A 20,523-nucleotide genomic window follows, 5' to 3' on the forward strand; every position below is an offset into this window, starting at 1 on the left:
GCCTAACAGCCCACAGGGAAAAAAGTGTCAAATTTTTGAAGGTAAGAAAAAAATGATTAATTCAAATGCATTATCCCAAATATGAAACTGACTGTCTGAAAAATAAGGAAAGTTGAACATTCTGAGTCAAGGCAAATAAATGTTTGAATACATATATTTAGAACTTTATAAACAAAGTGCCCAACCATAGCTTAGAGTGTCACAGAAAATAAGATTTACTTACCCCAGGACACTCATCTACATGTTTGTAGAAAGCCAAACCAGTACTGAAACGAGAATCAGCAGAGGTAATGGTATATATGAGTATATCGTCGATCTGAAAAGGGAGGTAAGAGATGAATCTCTACGACCGATAACAGAGAACCTATGAAATAGACCCCATAGAAGGAGATCACTGCATTCAAATAGGCAATACTCTCTTCACATCCCTCTGACATTCACTGCACGCTGAGAGGAAAACCGGGCTCCAACTTGCTGCGGAGCGCATATCAACGTAGAATCTAGCACAAACTTACTTCACCACCTCCATCGGAGGCAAAGTTTGTAAAACTGAATTGTGGGTGTGGTGAGGGGTGTATTTATAGGCATTTTGAGGTTTGGGAAACTTTGCCCCTCCTGGTAGGAATGTATATCCCATACGTCACTAGCTCATGGACTCTTGCTAATTACATGAAAGAAATACACTGTTTCTAACTTTGACCCCCAAAATCTGTTACATATCTACAACCACCAAAAAACACCTATGCTAAATAGTTTCTAAATTTTGTCCTGAGTTTAGAAATACCCAATGTTTACATGTTCTTTGCTTTTTTTGCAAGTTATAGGGCCATAAATACAAATAGCACTTTGCTATTTCCAAACCATTTTTTTTTTTTCAAAATTAGCGCTAGTTACATTAGAACACTGATATCTTTCAGGAATCTCTGAATATCCATTGACAAGTATATATTTTTTTTTAGTAGACAACCCAAAGTATTGATCTAGGCCCATTTTGGTATATTTCATGCCACCATTTCACCGCCAAATGCGATCAAATAAAAAAATTGTTCATTTTTTCACAATTTTTTTCACAAACTTTAGGTTTCTCACTGAAATTATTTACAAACAGCTTGTGAAATTATGGCACAAATGGTTGTAAATTTTTCTCTGGGATCCCCTTTGTTCATAAATAGCAGACTTATATGGCTTTGGTGTTGCTTTTTGGTAATTAGAAGGCCACTAAATGCCACTGCGCACCACACGTGTATTATGCCCAGCAGTGAAGGGGTTAATTAGGGAGCATCTAGGGAGCTTTTTGGGGTAATTTTAGCTTTAGTGTAGTAGACAACCCCAAGTATTGATCTAGGCCCATTTTGGTATATTTCATGCCACCATTTCACCGCCAAATGCGATCAAATAGAAAAAAAACGTTAAATTTTTCACAATTTTAGGTTTCTCACTGAAATCATTTACAAACAGCTTGTGCAGTTATGGCACAAATGGTTGTAAATGCTTCTCTGGGATCCCCTTTGTTGAGAAATAGCAGACATATATGGCTTTGGCGTTGCTTTTTGGTATTTAGAAGGCCGCTAAATGCTGCTGCGCATCACACGTGTATTATGGCTAGCAGTGAAGGGGTTAATTAGGTAGCTTGTAGGGAGCTTGCAGGGTTAATATCACATTTAGTGTAGAGCTCAGCCTCTCACCTGAAACATCAGACCCCCTGATCCCTCCCAAACAGCTCTCTTCCCTCCCCCACCCCAGAATTGTTCCCGCCATCTTAAGTACTGGCAGAAAGTCTGCCAGTACTAAAATAAAAGCTATATTTGTTGTTTTTTTGTGTTTTTAAAGCATATTTACATATGCTGCTGTGTACTATCCCCCCCTTAGCCCCCAACCTTACTGATCCCCCCCAAACAGCACTATAACCCTCCCACTCTAACTTTATCTGTGCCATCTTGCATTTTAGAAGAAAACATGTTTTTTTTTTTTTTTATTTTATTAAAATTTTCTGTAGTGTAGCTTCCCCCCATACAAAACCAACCCCCCACCTCTCCGCGATCTCTTTTTGTGCTTTTGCACAAACAAGATTTGGGCATTTTTTCATTTTTTTCTTAACACTATTTTCCGTAGTGTAGCGGTTCCCACCCGCTCCCGCCCCGTGCACGCGCCCGCCCGCCAACCTCCGTGCACGCGCGCCCGCCCCCTAACATCCCGCCTCCGATCCCGCCCCCCTTGATCTCACAGGACACACCGATGGCCGCCCACCCACCTCCCAAGTCGGCTCCCACCCACCAACGATACCGGCCATCGATGTCCGGTGCAGAGAGGGCCACAGAGTGGCTCTCTCTGCATCGGATGGCCATGTAAGGTTATTGCAGGATGCCTCCATATCGAGGCATCACTGCAATAACCGGAAAGCAGCTGGAAGCGAGCAGGATCGCTTCCAGCTGCTTTCCACACCGAGGACGTGCAGGGTACGTCCTCAGGCGTTAATTGCCTTTTTTTTGAGGACGTACCCTGCACGTCCTCAGTCATTAAGGGGTTAAACAATTTTGTAAACAAACAAAAAGGCTTGAATACTGGGAATTTTGCACTCAAACACCTTGTGTAGTAAAACACCATAGACAGAAATAAAAAAAAATAAAAAATCATATTGAACATTTGTTGCACCTAAAGGTTCTGGTTCTGTATAGAACTATGTCATTAAAGGGAAAATAAAGCCTAATTATAAAAAGATTTACATGGCACTCACAAATGGGGAAGTAATAAATCCTATTTCATTTGTGGGCCTTTCAGTTTTAAGATCCACTGGACAGAGACTCACCAGCAGGCCAGGATGCAGAGTGCAGTGAAGATGATGATGGGAATGGGGTAGGAGGCGCACAGCAACCCATGGCTGTAGAAGGCCTGCGATATCTTCTCACGCAGCTTATCAGTCAGGGGCATTCTCAGCTGCTGTCACCTGCCCCCCATCACGTAATGAGCCCACAAGGCTACTTCACAGCCGGCACTCTACTTAGACGGATCATGAGTGGATCTGTAGAAGACAGAAGCAGAAATTTTAAAATGTAATTCCCCATAATGTTACAATACGACCATTGTTATATATAAACACTATGCATCTCGCACGCAAACACGTATTACCTTATGCACAAATATAGTTTATGAAAGGCTGTCCCTTAAAGGGACAGTCAAGTACAAAAAAAAAAACTTTCATAATTTAAATAGGGCATGTAATTTTAAACAACTTTCCAATTTACTTTTAGCACCAATTTTGCTTTGTGCTCTTGGTATTCTTAGTTGAAAGCTAAACCTAGGAGGTTCATATGCTAATTCCTTAGACCTTGAAGGCCACCTCTAATCTAAATGCATTTTGATAGTTTTTCACCACTAGAAGGCATTAGCTTACATGTTTCATATAGATAACATTGAGCTCATGCACGTGAATTTACCATGGAGACAGCTCTGATTGGCTAAAATGCAAATCTGTCAAAAGAACTGAAATAAGGGGGTAGTTTGCAGAGGCTTAGATACAACGCAAATACAGAGGTAAAATGTGTATAATTATAACTGTGTTTGTTATGCAAAACTGGAGATTTGGTAATTAAGGCATTATCTATCTTTTAAAACAACAAAAATTCTGGTGTTGACAGTCCCTTTAAGAGATAAAAGAACATTCAACTCAAAATATAATTCCTTATAAAAAGTTTAATTATGCAAAGTAAAAAAAACAATACACTTTTGTGCTTTAAATCTAAAATTTGTAGTATTTTTTCATTGACAATGCAACATGCTACACAATAATTGGTTGCAGGATATGTCCCTAATTGCCCACAGCAAAGAAAAACAAATAAACATATTAAAGACACTGATTAAAGTGTTTGTAGACTCTGTTGAGTTTTCTGTATGCAGTATAGTGTTTTCCACTGAATATTACCACCGCACGGAGACAGTTTAATAATATATAAAACAATATTATAATATTATTGTTACTTAGCATATCCAAAGCACAAATTATTTGCATCATGTAATATGAAATTGACTGAATGACAATTTGTGCAACAAACATTGAAGAAAAAAAAGAAAAAAAAGTGTTCATTTCAGATTAATATTGGTTAAAATTTTAGTCGCTGTTCAATAAAATCAACTGGGTGGTGTGCCCATGAAATAGGTTCTGGGGAGAACACTAGTAGTTAATGTATGCTCCTGTGGCAAACCATAGGTTTTGTTTTTTTTCAAGACAATTTACGCAACACGGAAACCCCAAAAAATATTTCATGATTAAGATAGAACGAGCAATTTTTAACAACTTTATAATTTACTTATTATCTATCTTATTTTTGTTCTCTTGGTATCCTTTGTTGAAAAGCATACATATGAAGGTCAAAAATTGTAATTCATTTCATATTTATTCTTAATAGTGTTGATTCATTTTTTTTTATTTTTTTTTTAGTTTTGTAACCATTTCTTATTCCATGTTATATTGGCAAAAATGGATGGTGTCCGGGCAGAGTTTCTGGCTAACAGGCCTCTTTAGCTAATCATCGCTGAACAGTTCTCTCGGATACTTTGATGACTGCATCCTAAATGTGTTTAGTCAAGACTCTGACAGGCAGTTTCCTATTTTGAGTGCAGATTTCTCAAATTCTTCTGTCAGTTCTTGGTGTAGTAACATTATGTAGAACGCAAGCGCCCTTCCATTCTGGGTTCAAAACATCCCCAACAATACATTGTTTCTTTACAGGACTATGTGATACACCTACAATTTCAGCAATCTTGTACTGTAACATGTTTTTTGCCTTCAACAGGCCGACAATTTGACTGACTTTCATACCGAGCATGTGCAAGAATAAGTGTGTATGCATTTGTGAATGGCTGATTGCTGTCACATGGTACGTGTATGCATTTGTGATTGGCTGATGGCTGTCACATGGTACAGGGGGAGTGGAAAAAGACAACTTTTAAAATTGTCAGAAAAAAAAATCTACTACTCATCAGTTTAGACTAAGTGCTATTGTATTGTCTTGTTATCATGCATTTGTTGATTATGCAAATCTAGAGTGTTGACTGGTCCTTTAACCTTTTAACGCCGTTATGCCGTTCTATTCCGTCATAATTACACTGGGCTTTAAAGCCGTTATGACAGAATAGAACGTCATAACAAACGGCTGTCCTGAAGCCTTCTGTGCTTCTAGGACTTGATCGCGGTCTGGAGGGCGTTCCTAGGGTTGTAGGGACGCCCCCCAGATGCGATCCAATAATTTAAACATCGGAACAGGTGTTCCGATGTAGGCACTTTCACCCTGTCACTAAAGGGTTAACAAAAGAAGTCTCTGTTTACCCATCATTAAAAAACTGAATTTATGCTTACCTGATAAATTACTTTCTCCAACGGTGTGTCCGGTCCACGGCGTCATCCTTACTTGTGGGAATATCTCTTCCCCAACAGGAAATGGCAAAGAGTCCCAGCAAAGCTGGCCATATAGTCCCTCCTAGGCTCCGCCCACCCCAGTCATTTGACCGACGGACAGGAGGAAAAATATAGGAGAAACCATATGGTACCGTGGTGACTGTAGTTAGAGAAAATAATTCATCAGACCTGATTAAAAAACCAGGGCGGGCCGTGGACCGGACACACCGTTGGAGAAAGTAATTTATCAGGTAAGCATAAATTCTGTTTTCTCCAACATTGGTGTGTCCGGTCCACGGCGTCATCCTTACTTGTGGGAACCAATACCAAAGCTTTAGGACACGGATGAAGGGAGGGAGCAAATCAGGTTACCTAAATGGAAGGCACCACGGCTTGCAAAACCTTTCTCCCAAAAATAGCCTCCGAAGAAGCAAAAGTATCAAATTTGTAAAATTTGGCAAAAGTGTGCAGTGAAGACCAAGTCGCTGCCTTACATATCTGATCAACAGAAGCCTCGTTCTTGAAGGCCCATGTGGAAGCCACAGCCCTAGTGGAGTGAGCTGTGATTCTTTCAGGAGGCTGCCGTCCGGCAGTCTCGTAAGCCAATCGGATGATGCTTTTAAGCCAAAAGGAAAGAGAGATAGAAGTCGCTTTTTGACCTCTCTTACCAGAATAGACGACAAACAGAGAAGATGTTTGTCTGAAATCTTTTGTAGCTTCTAAATAGAATTTTAGAGCACGGACTACGTCCAAATTGTGTAACAAACGTTCCTTCTTTGAAACTGGATTCGGACACAAAGAAGGTACAACTATCTCCTGGTTAATATTTTTGTTAGAAACAACCTTTGGAAGAAAACCAGGCTTAGTACGCAAAACCACCTTATCTGCATGGAACAACAGATAGGGCGGAGAACACTGCAGAGCAGATAACTCTGAAACTCTTCTAGCAGAAGAAATAGCAACCAAAAACAAAACTTTCCAAGATAACAACTTAATATCTATGGAATGTAGAGGTTCAAACGGAACCCCTTGAAGAACTGAAAGAACTAGATTTAAACTCCAGGGAGGAGTCAAAGGTCTGTAAACAGGCTTGATCCTAACCAGAGCCTGAACAAATTGCTTGAACATCTGGCATAGCTGCCAGTCGTTTGTGTAGTAAGACAGATAAAGCAGAAATCTGTCCCTTTAGAGAACTCGCAGATAATCCTTTATCCAAACCTTCTTGCAGAAAGAAAAGAATCTTAGGAATTTTTACCTTATTCCAAGGGAATCCCTTGGATTCACACCAGCAGATATATCTTTTCCATATTTTATGGTAAATCTTTCTAGTTAACGGTTTTCTGGCCTGAACCAGAGTATCAATCACCGAATCTGAAAACCCACGCTTTGATAGAATCAAGCGTTCAATCTCCAAGCCGTCAGCTGGAGGGAGACCAGATTTGGATGTTCGAATGGACCCTGAACAAGAAGGTCCTGTCTCAAAGGTAGCTTCCATGGTGGAACCGATGACATATTCACCAGGTCTGCATACCAAGTCCTGCGTGGCCACACAGGAGCTATCAAGATCACCGAGACCCTCTCCTGTTTGATCCTGGCTACCAGCCTGGGAATGAGAGGAAACGGTGGGAACACATAAGCTAGGTTGAAGGTCCAAGGCGCTACTAGTGCATCCACTAGAGTCGCCTTGGGATCCCTGGATCTGGACCTGTAGCAAGGAACCTTGAAGTTCTGACGAGACGCCATCAGATCCATGTCTGGAATGCCACATAATTGAGTCAACTGGGCAAAAATCTCCGGGTGGAGTTCCCACTCCCCCGGATGGAATGTCTGACGACTCAGATAATCCGCTTCCCAGTTTTCCACACCTGGGATGTGGATCGCAGATAGATGGCAGGAGTGATTCTCCGCCCATTGTATTATTTTGGCTACTTCTTTCATCGCCAGGGAACTCCTTGTTCCCCCCTGATGATTGATATACGCAACAGTCGTCATGTTGTCTGATTGGAATCTTATGAATCTGGCCTTTGCAAGCTGAGGCCAAGCCCTGAGAGCATTGAATATCGCTCTTAGTTCCAGAATGTTTATCGGGAGAAGAGACTCTTCCCGAGACCATAGTCCCTGAGCTTTCAGGGATTCCCAGACCGCACCCCAGCCCACTAGACTGGCGTCGGTCGTGACAATGACCCACTCTGGTCTGCGGAAGCTCATTCCCTGGGATAGGTGGTCCAGGGATATCCACCAACGGAGTGAATCTCTGGTCTTCTGATCTACTTGAATCACTGGAGACAAGTCTGTATAGTCCCCATTCCACTGTTTCAGCATGCACAGTTGTAATGGTCTTAGATGAATTCGCGCAAAAGGAACTATGTCCATTGCTGCAACCATCAACCCTACTACTTCCATGCACTGAGCTATGGAAGGACGTGGAACAGAATGAAGAACTTGACAAGCGCTTAGAAGTTTTGACTTTCTGACATCTGTCAGAAAGATCCTCATTTCTAAGGAATCTATTATTGTTCCCAGGAAGGGAACTCTTGTTGACGGAGACAGAGAACTTTTTTCTATGTTCATCTTCCATCCGTGAGATCTGAGAAAGGCCAGAACGATGTCTGTATGAGCCTTTGCTTTTAAAAGGGACGACGCTTGTATTAGAATGTCGTGCAAGTATGGTACTACTGCAATGCCCCTCGGTCTTAGAACCGCTAGAAGGGACCCGAGTACCTTTGTGAAAATCCTTGGAGCAGTGGCTAATCAGAATGGGAGGGCCACAAACTGGTAATGTTTGTCCAGAAAGGCGAACCTTAGGAACTGATGATGTTCCTTGTGGATAGGAATATGTAGGTACGCATCCTTTAGATCCACGGTAGTCATAAATTGACCTTCCTGGATAGTGGGTAGAATCGTTCAAATGGTTTCCATTTTGAACGATGGTACCCTGAGAAATTTGTTTAGGATCTTTAAATCCAGAATTGGTCTGAAGGTTCCCTCTTTTTTGGGAACTACGAACAGATTTGAGTAAAATCCCATTCCTTGTTCCGTCATTGGAACTGGGTGTATCACTCCCATCTTTAGCAGGTCTTCTACACAATGTAAGAACGCCTGTCTCTTTATTTGGTTTGAGGATAAGTGAGACATGTGTAACCTTCCCCTTGGGGGTAGTTCCTTGAATTCCAGAAGATAACCCTGAGAAACTATTTCTAGCGTCCAGGGATCCTGAACATCTCTTGCCCAAGCCTGAGCAAAGAGAGAGAGTCTGCCCCCCACTAGATCCGGTCCCGGATCGGGGGCTACTCCTTCATGCTGTTTTGTTAGCGGTAGCAGGCTTCTTGGTCTGCTTACCCTTGTTCCAGCCTTGCATCGGTTTCCAGGCTGGTTTGGACTGTGAGGCATTACCCTCTTGCTTAGAGGATGCAGAATTAGAGGCCGGTCCTTTCCTGAAATTACGAAAGGAACGAAAATTAGACTTATTCTTGGCCTTGAAAGGCCTATCTTGTGGGAGGGCGTGGCCCTTTCCCCCAGTGATGTCTGAGATAATCTCTTTCAATTCTGGTCCAAAGAGAGTTTTACCCTTGAAGGGGATGTTAAGCAATTATGTCTTGGATGATACATCCGCTGACCAAGACTTTAGCCAAAGCGCTCTGCGCGCCACAATTGCAAACCCTGAATTTTTCGCCGCTAATCTAGCTAATTGCAAAGCGGCATCTAAAATAAAAGAGTTAGCCAACTTAAGTGCGTGAACTCTGTCCATAACCTCCTCATATGGAGTTTCTCTACTGAGCGACTTTTCTAGTTCCTCGAACCAGAACCACGCTGCTGTAGTGACAGGAACAATGCACGAAATGGGTTGTAGAAGGTAACCTTGCTGTACAAAAATCTTTTTAAGCAAACCTTCCAATTTTTTATCCATAGGATCTTTGAAAGCACAACTATCTTCGATAGGAATAGTAGTGCGCTTGTTTAGAGTAGAAACTGCCCCCTCGACCTTAGGGACTGTCTGCCATAAGTCCTTTCTGGGGTCGACCATAGGAAATAATTTCTTAAATATAGGAGGGGGAACAAAAGGTATGCCGGGCTTCTCCCACTCCTTATTCACTATGTCCGCCACCCGCTTGGGTATAGGAAAAGCGTCGGGGTGCACCGGAACCTCTAGGAACTTGTCCATCTTGCATAATTTTTCTGGAATGACCAAGTTGTCACAATCATCCAGAGTAGATAACACCTCCTTAAGCAGTGCGCGGAGATGTTCTAATTTAAATTTAAATGTCACAACATCAGGTTCAGCCTGTTGAGAAATTTTTCCTGAATCTGAAATTTCCCCATCTGACAAAACCTCCCTCATGGCCCCTTCAGATTGGTGTGAGGGTATGACAGAACAATTATCATCAGCGCCCTCCTGCTCTTCAGTGTTTAAAACAGAGCAATCGCGCTTTCTCTGATATGCAGGCATCTTGGATAAAATATTTGCTATGGAGTTATCCATTACAGCCATCAATTGTTGCATGGTAATAAGCATTGGCGCGCTAGAAGTACTAGGGGCCTCCTGCGTGGGCAAAACTGGCGGAGACACAGAAGGAGATGATGTAGAACCATGTCTACTCCCTTCATCTGAGGAATCATCATGGGCAATTTCATTATTTGTGGCAGTACTGTCCTTACTTTGTTTGGACGCTATGGCACAATTATCACACAATTTTGAAGGGGGAGACACATTGGCTTTCATACATATAGAACATAGCTTATCTGAAGGCACAGACATGTTAAACAGGCTTAAACTTGTCAATAAAGAACAAAAACTGTTTTAAAACAAAACCGTTACTGTCTCTTTAAATTTTAAACAGAGCACACTTTATTACTGAATATGTGAAAATATATGAAGGAATTGTTCAAAATTTCACCACAGTGTCTTAAAGCATTAAAAGTATTGCACACCAATTTTCAGAGCTTTAACCCTTAAAATAACGAAACCGGAGCCGGTTACAGATTTAACCCCTATACAGTCCCAGCTACGGCCTTTGCTGTGACTTTACCAAGCCCAGAGGGGAATACGATACCAAATGACGCCTTCTAGGAACTTTTCCAACTACTTTCAGGTTCTCACACATGCATCTGCATGTCTTGCACTCAAAAACAACTGCGCAGTAATGGCGCGAAAATGAGGCTCAGCCTACAACTGGGAAGGCCCTTCCTGACTGGAAAAGGTGTCTAACATAGTGCCTGACGTTAAAAAAAACGTTCCCCAAGTTTATAAGTGTGAATTATCACACATGTATACAATGTCCAAATAAAGCAATCGATTTAGCCCATAAAAGTGTCTACCAGTTTTATAGCCCATATTAAGCCCTTTCTGTTTGAGACTAAGAAAATGGCTTACCGGTCCCCATGAGGGGAAATGACAGCCTTCCAGCATTACAGAGTCTTGTTAGAAATATGGCTAGTCATACCTTAAGCAGAAAAGTCTGCTAACTGTTTCCCCCAACTGAAGTTACTTCATCTCAACAGTCCTATGTGGAAACAGCAATCGATTTTAGTTACTGTCTGCTAAAATCATCTTCCTCTCACAAACAGAAATCTTCATCTTTTTTCTGTTTCAGAGTAAATAGTACATACAGCACTATTTTAAAATAACAAACTCTTGATAGTAGAATAAAAAAAAACTACAACTAAACACCACATACTCTTAACCATCTCCGTGGAGATGTTGCCTGTGCAACGGCAAAGAGAATGACTGGGGTGGGCGGAGCCTAGGAGGGACTATATGGCCAGCTTTGCTGGGACTCTTTGCCATTTCCTGTTGGGGAAGAGATATTCCCACAAGTAAGGATGACGCCGTGGACCGGACACACCAATGTTGGAGAAAAGGAAACATTTGTTAATTTACCAAATATCTTCGTAATATTACACAAAAATATGTATTGTAGATGTTGCCAATATAACATGGAATTAGAAATGGTTACAAAAAACAACAATATTGAGAATATAAAATTAATGAGGGGCGGAGCTAGACCGTGGCCATGATCAGCAGCAAAATCGGGAAGCTCCTCAAGCAACTATAATAACTTACCGTTTATCTCCTCTTAAAGGACCAGTCAACACAGTAGATTTGCATAATCAACAAATGCAAGATAACAAGACAATGCAATAGCACTTAGTCTGAACTTCAAATGAATAGTATATATTTTTTTCTGACAATTTTAAAAGTTATGTCTTTTTCCACTCCCCCTATACCATGTGACAGCCATCAGCCATTCACAAATGCATACACACTTCTTGCACATGCTCAGTATGAGCTGGTGACTCAAAAAGTTTAAATATAAAAATACTGTGCACATTTTGCTAATGGAAGCAAATTGGAAAGTTGTTTAAAATTGCATGCTCTATCTGAATAATGAAAATGTAATTTTGATTGAGTGTCCCTTTAAATACAACATATTACAAATTTACATATCAACTAAGGAGAAGCCACGGAGCTGAACGATTCTACCATTTTCATAATCATATCGGCTGAACACAAGCCAGTTGATTCAAGTATGCAGGCTTACTTCCTACGCAATATCCCCCTTAGTTAGCTAAGTAGGCGAGTAGTGCAGTGCTCATATGCTATTTCTCTCAGCATTTGAACCGTCTCAGGAATCGCTAATATATTAGTACAAGAATTTCCGGGAGGCGGAGCTACTGAGCAGCAGCAGGGACTGAGCGTTCCGGTAAAACAGCGGCTAGAAGTTTGAATAGAGCCGCTTCCACGCATCAGCCTTACACAGCCACAAGGTCACAAACATCTAGGCATCGGCCAGTGTCGGGCAGAATAGCATGTGGGGATATAAACTGTCCCCCAGCACCCAGACAGTTGATCTAAAAGAAGCGCGAAAGTGCCGGCGCCATCTTGCCTGAGGGAAAAAGGCTAAGAAATAAGGGCACACCTCTCCTAAAGGCAGCACATACAAAGGCAGCGAGCATCAGAGGGACACAGCCGGTGTCACAAAAACCCACAGGAGGGAGACCATACAGACCCACAAACCATTGTGAGTACTGGCGAGACATACCGCCCTACTGTTACTCCACCACGTTGTAGTCAAGGACCTCTTTAGGCCAATAATAAAGTGACTGGATCTAACTAAACAGCCATATTATAATTGCTCCTAACAAGTACAACACTAAAACAAAAGGGATATTATGAGACAGTCGTCTTTGGGCAAGACAGGCGCTGATATAATAGTGCTGTGTATACTCTCAGGACAGTTAACTTTACAGGCTATACATAGATTTTGGACCTTACAAACAGCCATTTCTGTACTTAGACTGCCATCAAGTGGAGGCAAAGGGCCACAGCAGCTGGGAATTAAAACTAAAGTGTGCAACTTTTTGCTTTCATTATCCTTTTATTGGCACCACACTCCCAACGTATAGATATAGAGGGTCAGGGTCATCCTAAAGTTGGCGGCATCAGAAGGGGACCTCCAATCACTGGACCCACTACAGACAAAGGGAAAAAGGGACATTGAATAAAATACGGATCACAAATTTATATACAGAAATGCAGCCACATGATGAGGAGTAGGATCCCTTGACCTGACCCCCCCCCCCCCTCAACGCCCTGGATCCACTCATGCAAGGATTAATGAAGCGATAAAAAATTCAACACAAAAATTGTGTAGAGACCTCGAGCCCTCCAGGTTGGCTTGATTTCACTCTCAGGATATCCAAAAATAACACTGAGCTACAACTTCCTCAGCTGCGCAGGCTACACAGCTGAGTGCTAGGATATACAGTTACGCGTTTATACTGCTTTGCTGATTCCTGGTTTGCTACTTAAGTATCCGCTCCAACTCTGTATGCACAAATATCGCAGCTTCAAGAAAAAAATTGGAAACAATGGCTTCCAAGAACAAGCACGCAGAGCAAAAAGCAAGACATTAGGCAGAAATGCACGCTGAACCTAATACAGAGGATACAACAGATGACTCTCAACTAAAGGACACACACCCTATAGTCAGACAGTTGACAGCGTTATTCCTCACAAAGATTGAACAACTCCAAAATGGGATGGATTCTCTCTCATCAGAATTTAAACAATTCTCGACAAGATTAACACATGCTGAACAAAGAATCTCAGATACTGGGGTCAGACAACAAGAAACAACCACAAATGTCACACAGCTCCAGAGGCAAAATGCAGTATTATTGGCAAGACTGGATGACCTGGAAACAGGTCAAGGAGGAACAACTAGCGGATTGTAGGTTTCCCAGAAACAGTCCCCAGCATTGACTTAATTCGCTTTGCGGAAACCACACTACCACAACTGCTACAACTACCAGAGGCCAGTATACCCTGTATAGCAGAGAGGGCCCACAGAGTGGGGAGATCAAGAGCCCTGGATAGTGGAGATGCACCACCTCGGCAGTTTATGATTAAATAACATAATTTATGTAAGAACTTACCTGATAAATTCATTTCTTTCATATTAGCAAGAGTCCATGAGCTAGTGACGTATGGGATATACATACCTACCAGGAGGGGCAAAGTTTCCCAAACCTCAAAATGCCTATAAATACACCCCTCACCACACCCACAATTCAGTTTAACGAATAGCCAAGAAGTGGGGTGATAAAGTGCGAAAGCATATAAAATAAGGAATTGGAATAATTGTGCTTTATACAAAAATCATAACCACCACAAAAAAGGGTGGGCCTCATGGACTCTTGCTAATATGAAAGAAATGAATTTATCAGGTAAGTTCTTACATAAATTATATTTTCTTTCATGTAATTAGCAAGAGTCCATGAGCTAGTGACGTATGGGATAATGATTACCCAAGATGTGGATCTTTCCACGCAAGAGTCACTAGAGAGGGAGGGATAAAATAAAGACAGCCAATTCCTGCTGAAAATAATCCACACCCAAAATAAAGTTTAATGAAAAACATAAGCAGAAGATTCAAACTGAAACCGCTGCCTGAAGTACTTTTCTACCAAAAACTGCTTCAGAAGAAGAAAATACATCAAAATGGTAGAATTTAGTAAAAAAGAGGACCAAGTTGCTGCTTTGCAAATCTGATCAATCGAAGCTTCATTCCTAAACGCCCAGGAAGTAGAAACTGCCCTAGTAGAATGAGCTGTAATCCTTTGAGGCAGAGTTTTACCCGACTCAACATAAGCAAGATGAATTAAAGATTTCAACCAAGATGCCAAAGAAATGGCAGAAGCTTTCTGGCCTTTTCTAGAACCGGAAAAGATAACAAATAAACTAGAAGTCTTTCGGAAAGACTTAGAAGCTTCAACATAATATTTCAAAGCTCTAACAACATCCAAAGAATGTAACGATTTCTCCTTAGAATTCTTAGGATTAGGACATAATGAAGGAACCACAATTTCTCTACTAATGTTGTTGGAATTCACAACTTTAGGTAAAAATTCAAAAGAAGTTCGCAACACTGCCTTATCCTGATGAAAAATCAGAAAAGGAGACTCACAAGAAAGAGCAGATAATTCAGAAACTCTTCTGGCAGAAGAGATTGCCAAAAGGAACAAAACTTTCCAAGAAAGTAATTTAATGTCCAATGAATGCATAGGTTCAAACGGAGGAGCTTGAAGAGCCCCTAGAACCAAATTCAAACTCCAAGGAGGAGAAATTGACTTAATGACAGGTTTGATACGAACCAAAGCTTGTACAAAACAATGAATATCAGGAAGATTAGCAATCTTTCTGTGAAAAAGAACAGAAAGAGCAGAGATTTGTCCTTTCAAGGAACTTGCGGACAAACCTTTATCTAAACCATCCTGAAGAAACTGTAAAATTCTTGGAATTCTAAAAGAATGCCAAGAAAAATGATGAGAAAGACACCAAGAAATATAAGTCTTCCAGACTCTATAATATATCTCTCTGGATACAGATTTACGAGCCTGTAACATAGTATTAATCACAGAGTCAGAGAAACCTCTTTGACTAAGAATCAAGCGTTCAATCTCCATACCTTTAAATTTAAGGATTTGAGATCCTGATGGAAAAAAGGACCTTGCGACAGAAGGTCTGGTCGTAGCGGAAGAGTCCACAGATGGCAAGAGGCCATCCGGACAAGATCCGCATACCAAAACCTGTGAGGCCATGCCGGAGCTACCAGCAGAACAAACGAGCATTCCTTCAGAATCTTGGAGATTACTCTTGGAAGAAGAACTAGAGGCGGAAAGATATAGGCAGGATGATACTTCCAAGGAAGTGACAATGCATCCACTGCTTCCGCTTGAGGATCCCTGGATCTGGACAGATACCTGGGAAGTTTCTTGTTTAGATGAGAGGCCATCAGATCTATTTCTGGAAGTCCCCACATTTGAACAATCTGAAGAAATACCTCTGGGTGAAGAGACCATTCGCCCGGATGTAACGTTTGGCGACTGAGATAATCCGCTTCCCAATTGTCTATACCTGGGATATGAACCGCAGAGATTAGACAGGAGCTGGATTCCGCCCAAACCAGAATTCGAGATACTTCTTTCATAGCCAGAGGACTGTGAGTCCCTCCTTGATGATTGATGTATGCCACAGTTGTGACATTGTCTGTCTGAAAACAAATGAACGATACTCTCTTCAGAAGAGGCCAAGACTGAAGAGCTCTGAAAATTGCACGGAGTTCCAAAATATTGATCGGTAATCTCACCTCCTGAGATTCCCAAACTCCTTGTGCCGTCAGAGATCCCCACACAGCTCCCCAACCTGTGAGACTTGCATCTGTTGAAATTACAGTCCAGGTCGGAAGCACAAAAGAAGCCCCCTGAATTAAACGATGGTGATCTGTCCACCACGTTAGAGAGTGTCGTACAATCGGTTTTAAAGATATTAATTGAGATATCTTTGTGTAATCCCTGCACCATTGATTCAGCATACAGAGCTGAAGAGGTCGCATGTGAAAACGAGCAAAGGGGATCGTGTCCGATGCAGCAGTCATAAGACCTAGAATTTCCATGCATAAGGCTACCGAAGGGAATGATTGTGACTGAAGGTTTCGACAAGCTGAAATCAATTTTAGACGTCTCTTGTCTGTTAAAGACAGAGTCATGGACACTGAATCTATCTGGAAACCCATAAAGGTTACCCTTGTCTGAGGAATCAATGAACTTTTTGGTGAATTGATCCTCCAACCATGATCTTGAAGAAACAACACAAGTCGATTCGTATGAGATTCTGCTAAATGTAAAGACTGAGCAAGTACCAAGATATCGTCCAAATAAGGAAATACCACAATACCCTGTTCTCTGATTACAGACAGAAGGGCACCGAGAACTTTTGTAAAAATTCTTGGAGCTGTAGCTAGGCCAAACGGCAGAGCCACAAACTGGTAATGCTTGTCCAGAAAAGAGAATCTCAGGAATTGATAATGATCTGGATGAATCGGAATATGCAGATAAGCATCCTGTAAATCTATTGTGGACATATAATGCCGTTGCTGAACAAAAGGCAAGATAGTCCTTACAGTTACCATTTTGAACGTTGGTATCCTTACATAACGATTCAATATTTTTAGATCCAGAACTGGTCTGAAGGAATTCTCCTTCTTTGGTACAATGAAGAGATTTGAATAAAACCCCATCCCCTGTTCCAGAACTGGAACTGGCATAATTACTCCAGCCAACTCTAGATCTGAAACACAATTCAGAAATGCTTGAGCTTTCACTGGATTTACTGGGACACGGGAAAGAAAAAATCTCTTTGCAGGTCGTCTCATCTTGAAACCAATTCTGTACCCTTCTGAAACAATGTTCTGAATCCAAAGATTGTGAACAGAATTGATCCAAATTTCTTTGAAAAAACGTAACCTGCCCCCTACCAGCTGAGCTGGAATGAGGGCCGCACCTTCATGTGGACTTAGAAGCAGGCTTTGCCTTTCTAGAAGGCTTGGATTTATTCCAGACTGGAGATGGTTTCCAAACTGAAACTGCTCCTGAGGATGAAGGATCAGGCTTTTGTTCTTTGTTGAAACGAAAGGAACGAAAACGATTATTAGCCCTGTTTTTACCTTTAGATTTTTTATCCTGTGGTAAAAAAGTTCCTTTCCCACCAGTAACAGTTGAGATAATGGAATCCAACTGAGAACCAAAAAATTTGTTACCCTGGAAAGAAATGGAAAGTAAAGTTGATTTAGAAGCCATATCAGCATTCCAAGTTTTAAGCCATAAAGCTCTTCTAGCTAAAATAGCTAGAGACATAAACCTGACATCAACTCTGATAAAATCAAAAATGGCATCACAGATAAAATTATTAGCATGCTGAAGAAGAAGAATAATATTATGAGAACCATGATCTGTTACTTGTTGCGCTAAAGTCTCCAACCAAAAAGTTGAAGCTGCAGCAACATCAGCCAAAGATATAGCAGGTCTAAGAAGATTACCTGAACACAGATAAGCTTTTCTTAGAAAGGATTTAATTTTCCTATCTAAAGGATCTTTAAACAAAGTACCATCTGACGTAGGAATAGTAGTACGTTTAGCAAGGGTAGAAATAGCCCCATCAACTTTAGGGATTTTGTCCCAAAATTCTAATCTGTCAGACGGAACAGGATATAATTGCTTAAAACGTTTAGAAGGAGTAAATGAATTACCCAATTTATCCCATTCTCTGGAAATAACTTCAGAAATAGCATTAGGAACAGGAAAAACTTCTGGAATAACCACAGGAGATTTAAACACCTTATCTAAACGTTTAGAATTAGTATCAAGAGGACCAGAATCCTCTATTTCTAAAGCAATTAGTACTTCTTTAAGTAAAGAACGAATAAATTCCATTTTAAATAAATATGAAGATTTATCAGCATCAATCTCTGAGACAGAATCCTCTGAACCAGAAGAGTCATCAGAATCAGAATGATGATGTTCATTTAAAAATTCATCTGTAGAGAGAGAAGTTTTAAAAGATTTTTTATGTTTCCTAGAAGGAGAAATAACAGACATAGCCTTCTTGATGGATTCAGAAACAAAATCTCTTATGTTATCAGGAACATTCTGCACCTTAGATGTTGAGGGAACTGCAACAGGCAATGGTACATTACTAAAGGAAATATTATCTGCTTTAACAAGTTTGTCATGACAATTAATACAAACAACAGCCGGAGGAATAGCTACCAAAAGTTAACAGCAGATACACTTAGCTTTGGTAGTTCCAGCACTAGACAGCGATTTTCCTGAAGTATCTTCTGACTCAGATGCAACGTGAGACATCTTGCAATATGTAAGAGAAAAAACAACATATAAAGCAAAATTGATCAAATTCCTTAAATGACAGTTTCAGGAATGGGAAAAAATGCCAATAAACAAGCTTCTAGTAACCAGAAGCAAAGAAAAAATCAGACTGAAATAATGTGGAGACAAAAGCGACGCCCATATTTTTTGGCGCCAAATAATACGCCCACATTGTTTGGCGCCTAAATGCTTTTTGGCGCCAAAAATGACGCCACATCCGGAACGCCGACATTTTTGGCGCAAAAGGACGTCAAAAAATGACGCAACTTCCGGCTTCACGTATGACGCCGGAAACAGAAAAGATTTTTTGCGCCAAAAAAGTCCGCGCCAAGAATGACGCAATAAAATGAAGCATTTTCTGCCCCCGCGAGCCTAACAGCCCACAGGGAAAAAAAGTCAAATTTTTAAGGTAAGAAAAAATGATTGATTCAAACGCATTATCCCAAATATGAAACTGACTGTCTGAAAATAAGGAATGTTGAACATTCTGAGTCAAGGCAAATAAATGTTTGAATACATATATTTAGAACTTTATAAATAAAGTGCCCAACCATAGCTTAGAGTGTCACAGAAAATGAGATTTACTTACTCCAGGACACTCATCTACACGTTTGTAGAAAGCCAAACCAGTACTGAAACGAAAATCAGCAGAGGTAATGGTATATAAATAAGAGTATATCGTCGATCTGAAAAGGGAGGTAAGAGATGAATCTCTACGACCGATAACAGAGAACCTATGAAATAGACCCCGTAGAAGGAGATCACTGTATTCAAATAGGCAATACTCTCCTCACATCCCTCTGACATTCACTGCACGCTGAGAGGAAAACCGGGCTCCAACTTGCTGCGGAGCGCATATCAACGTAGAATCTAGCACAAACTTACTTCACCACCTCCATAGGAGGCAAAGTTTGTAAAACTGAATTGTGGGTGTGGTGAGGGGTGTATTTATAGGCATTTTGAGGTTTGGGAAACTTTGCCCCTCCTGGTAGGAATGTATATCCCATACGTCACTAGCTCATGGACTCTTGCTAATTACATGAAAGAAATTTAAATTTCTAAGACAAGGTACAACTACTGAGAGCTTACAGACAAGTTGGGCCCATTCAACATGAAGGCAAGAAACTGCACCTGTTCAAGGATTACACAGCAGAGGTAACCAGAAGGAGAAAAGAATTCTCACCCTACTGCAGGCAGCTTATGGAGAAGGGGATGACAGTGGCACTACTGTACCCGGTAAAACTGCGCCTTCAAACACCGCAGGGATCAAGACTCTTTTACTCTCCTGGACAATTGCAGAAATATCTCCGTCAGGTGGAAGGAGGTGAAAACCGGCATCCAGAAGAACAACACTGTCCTGAAGATATGCAGTGAAAATCAATCCAGAAGCCTATAGGAGGAGAAAATGATTAACAAACGAGAGGGACCAATGCAGGTCCCACAGAAAAGAGGTCTTCACACAATGACTGTAATAATGAAAAGACTAGACCGCTTCAATTAAGAATTACACTTCAAGTAATCGGGGGGGGGGGGGGGGGAGAAGGGGTAATAGTTCTTGTTTTAAGGGTGCAGGTAGCTTTGGGACAGTGAAACATTTTGATTGTAAAAGTATACTGATCATATTGTCTATCTTGTGCCCCTTGCATACAGTTTAGGCTCAACACAAATCCTCCCTTGGGACTCCTCCACAACACCCAGAAGATTTTCCACGAGGCTCACGGGTAACATTTAACAACTATATCAGACACAGTTTAGGTAAGTGTTTATCAGAGAATATCACAATACAACACTAAGACATAACATCATAGCCACCGTTCACTGAACAATGTCACTGGATCATATTAGGATTGGTGCATGGAACGTGGGGGGCATCACGTCCCCCATAAAGAGAAAGGCAATTCTTAAAT

General features: G+C 41.1%; 1 protein-coding gene across 3 annotated transcripts in view; it reads right to left on the reverse strand.

Moving 5' to 3' along the window:
* SCAP (SREBF chaperone) overlaps positions 1 to 20,523 on the reverse strand; it is a 490,982-nt gene that overhangs the window by 337,706 nt on the left and 132,753 nt on the right. For 2 of the 3 annotated variants that reach the window (XM_053713699.1, XM_053713698.1), the window contains exon 2: positions 2,807 to 3,019. In XM_053713699.1, coding sequence (XP_053569674.1) covers positions 2,807 to 2,928 — 122 coding nt within the window. In that variant the 5' untranslated portion in view covers positions 2,929 to 3,019. Of the gene's footprint in view, positions 1 to 2,734; positions 3,020 to 20,523 lie in introns of those variants that run through there. The other variant, XM_053713700.1, reaches the window with a different exon arrangement.

This window comes from Bombina bombina, chromosome 5 (assembly GCF_027579735.1).
Source record: "Bombina bombina isolate aBomBom1 chromosome 5, aBomBom1.pri, whole genome shotgun sequence".
In the NCBI taxonomy this organism is placed as follows: Eukaryota; Metazoa; Chordata; class Amphibia; order Anura; family Bombinatoridae; genus Bombina; species Bombina bombina.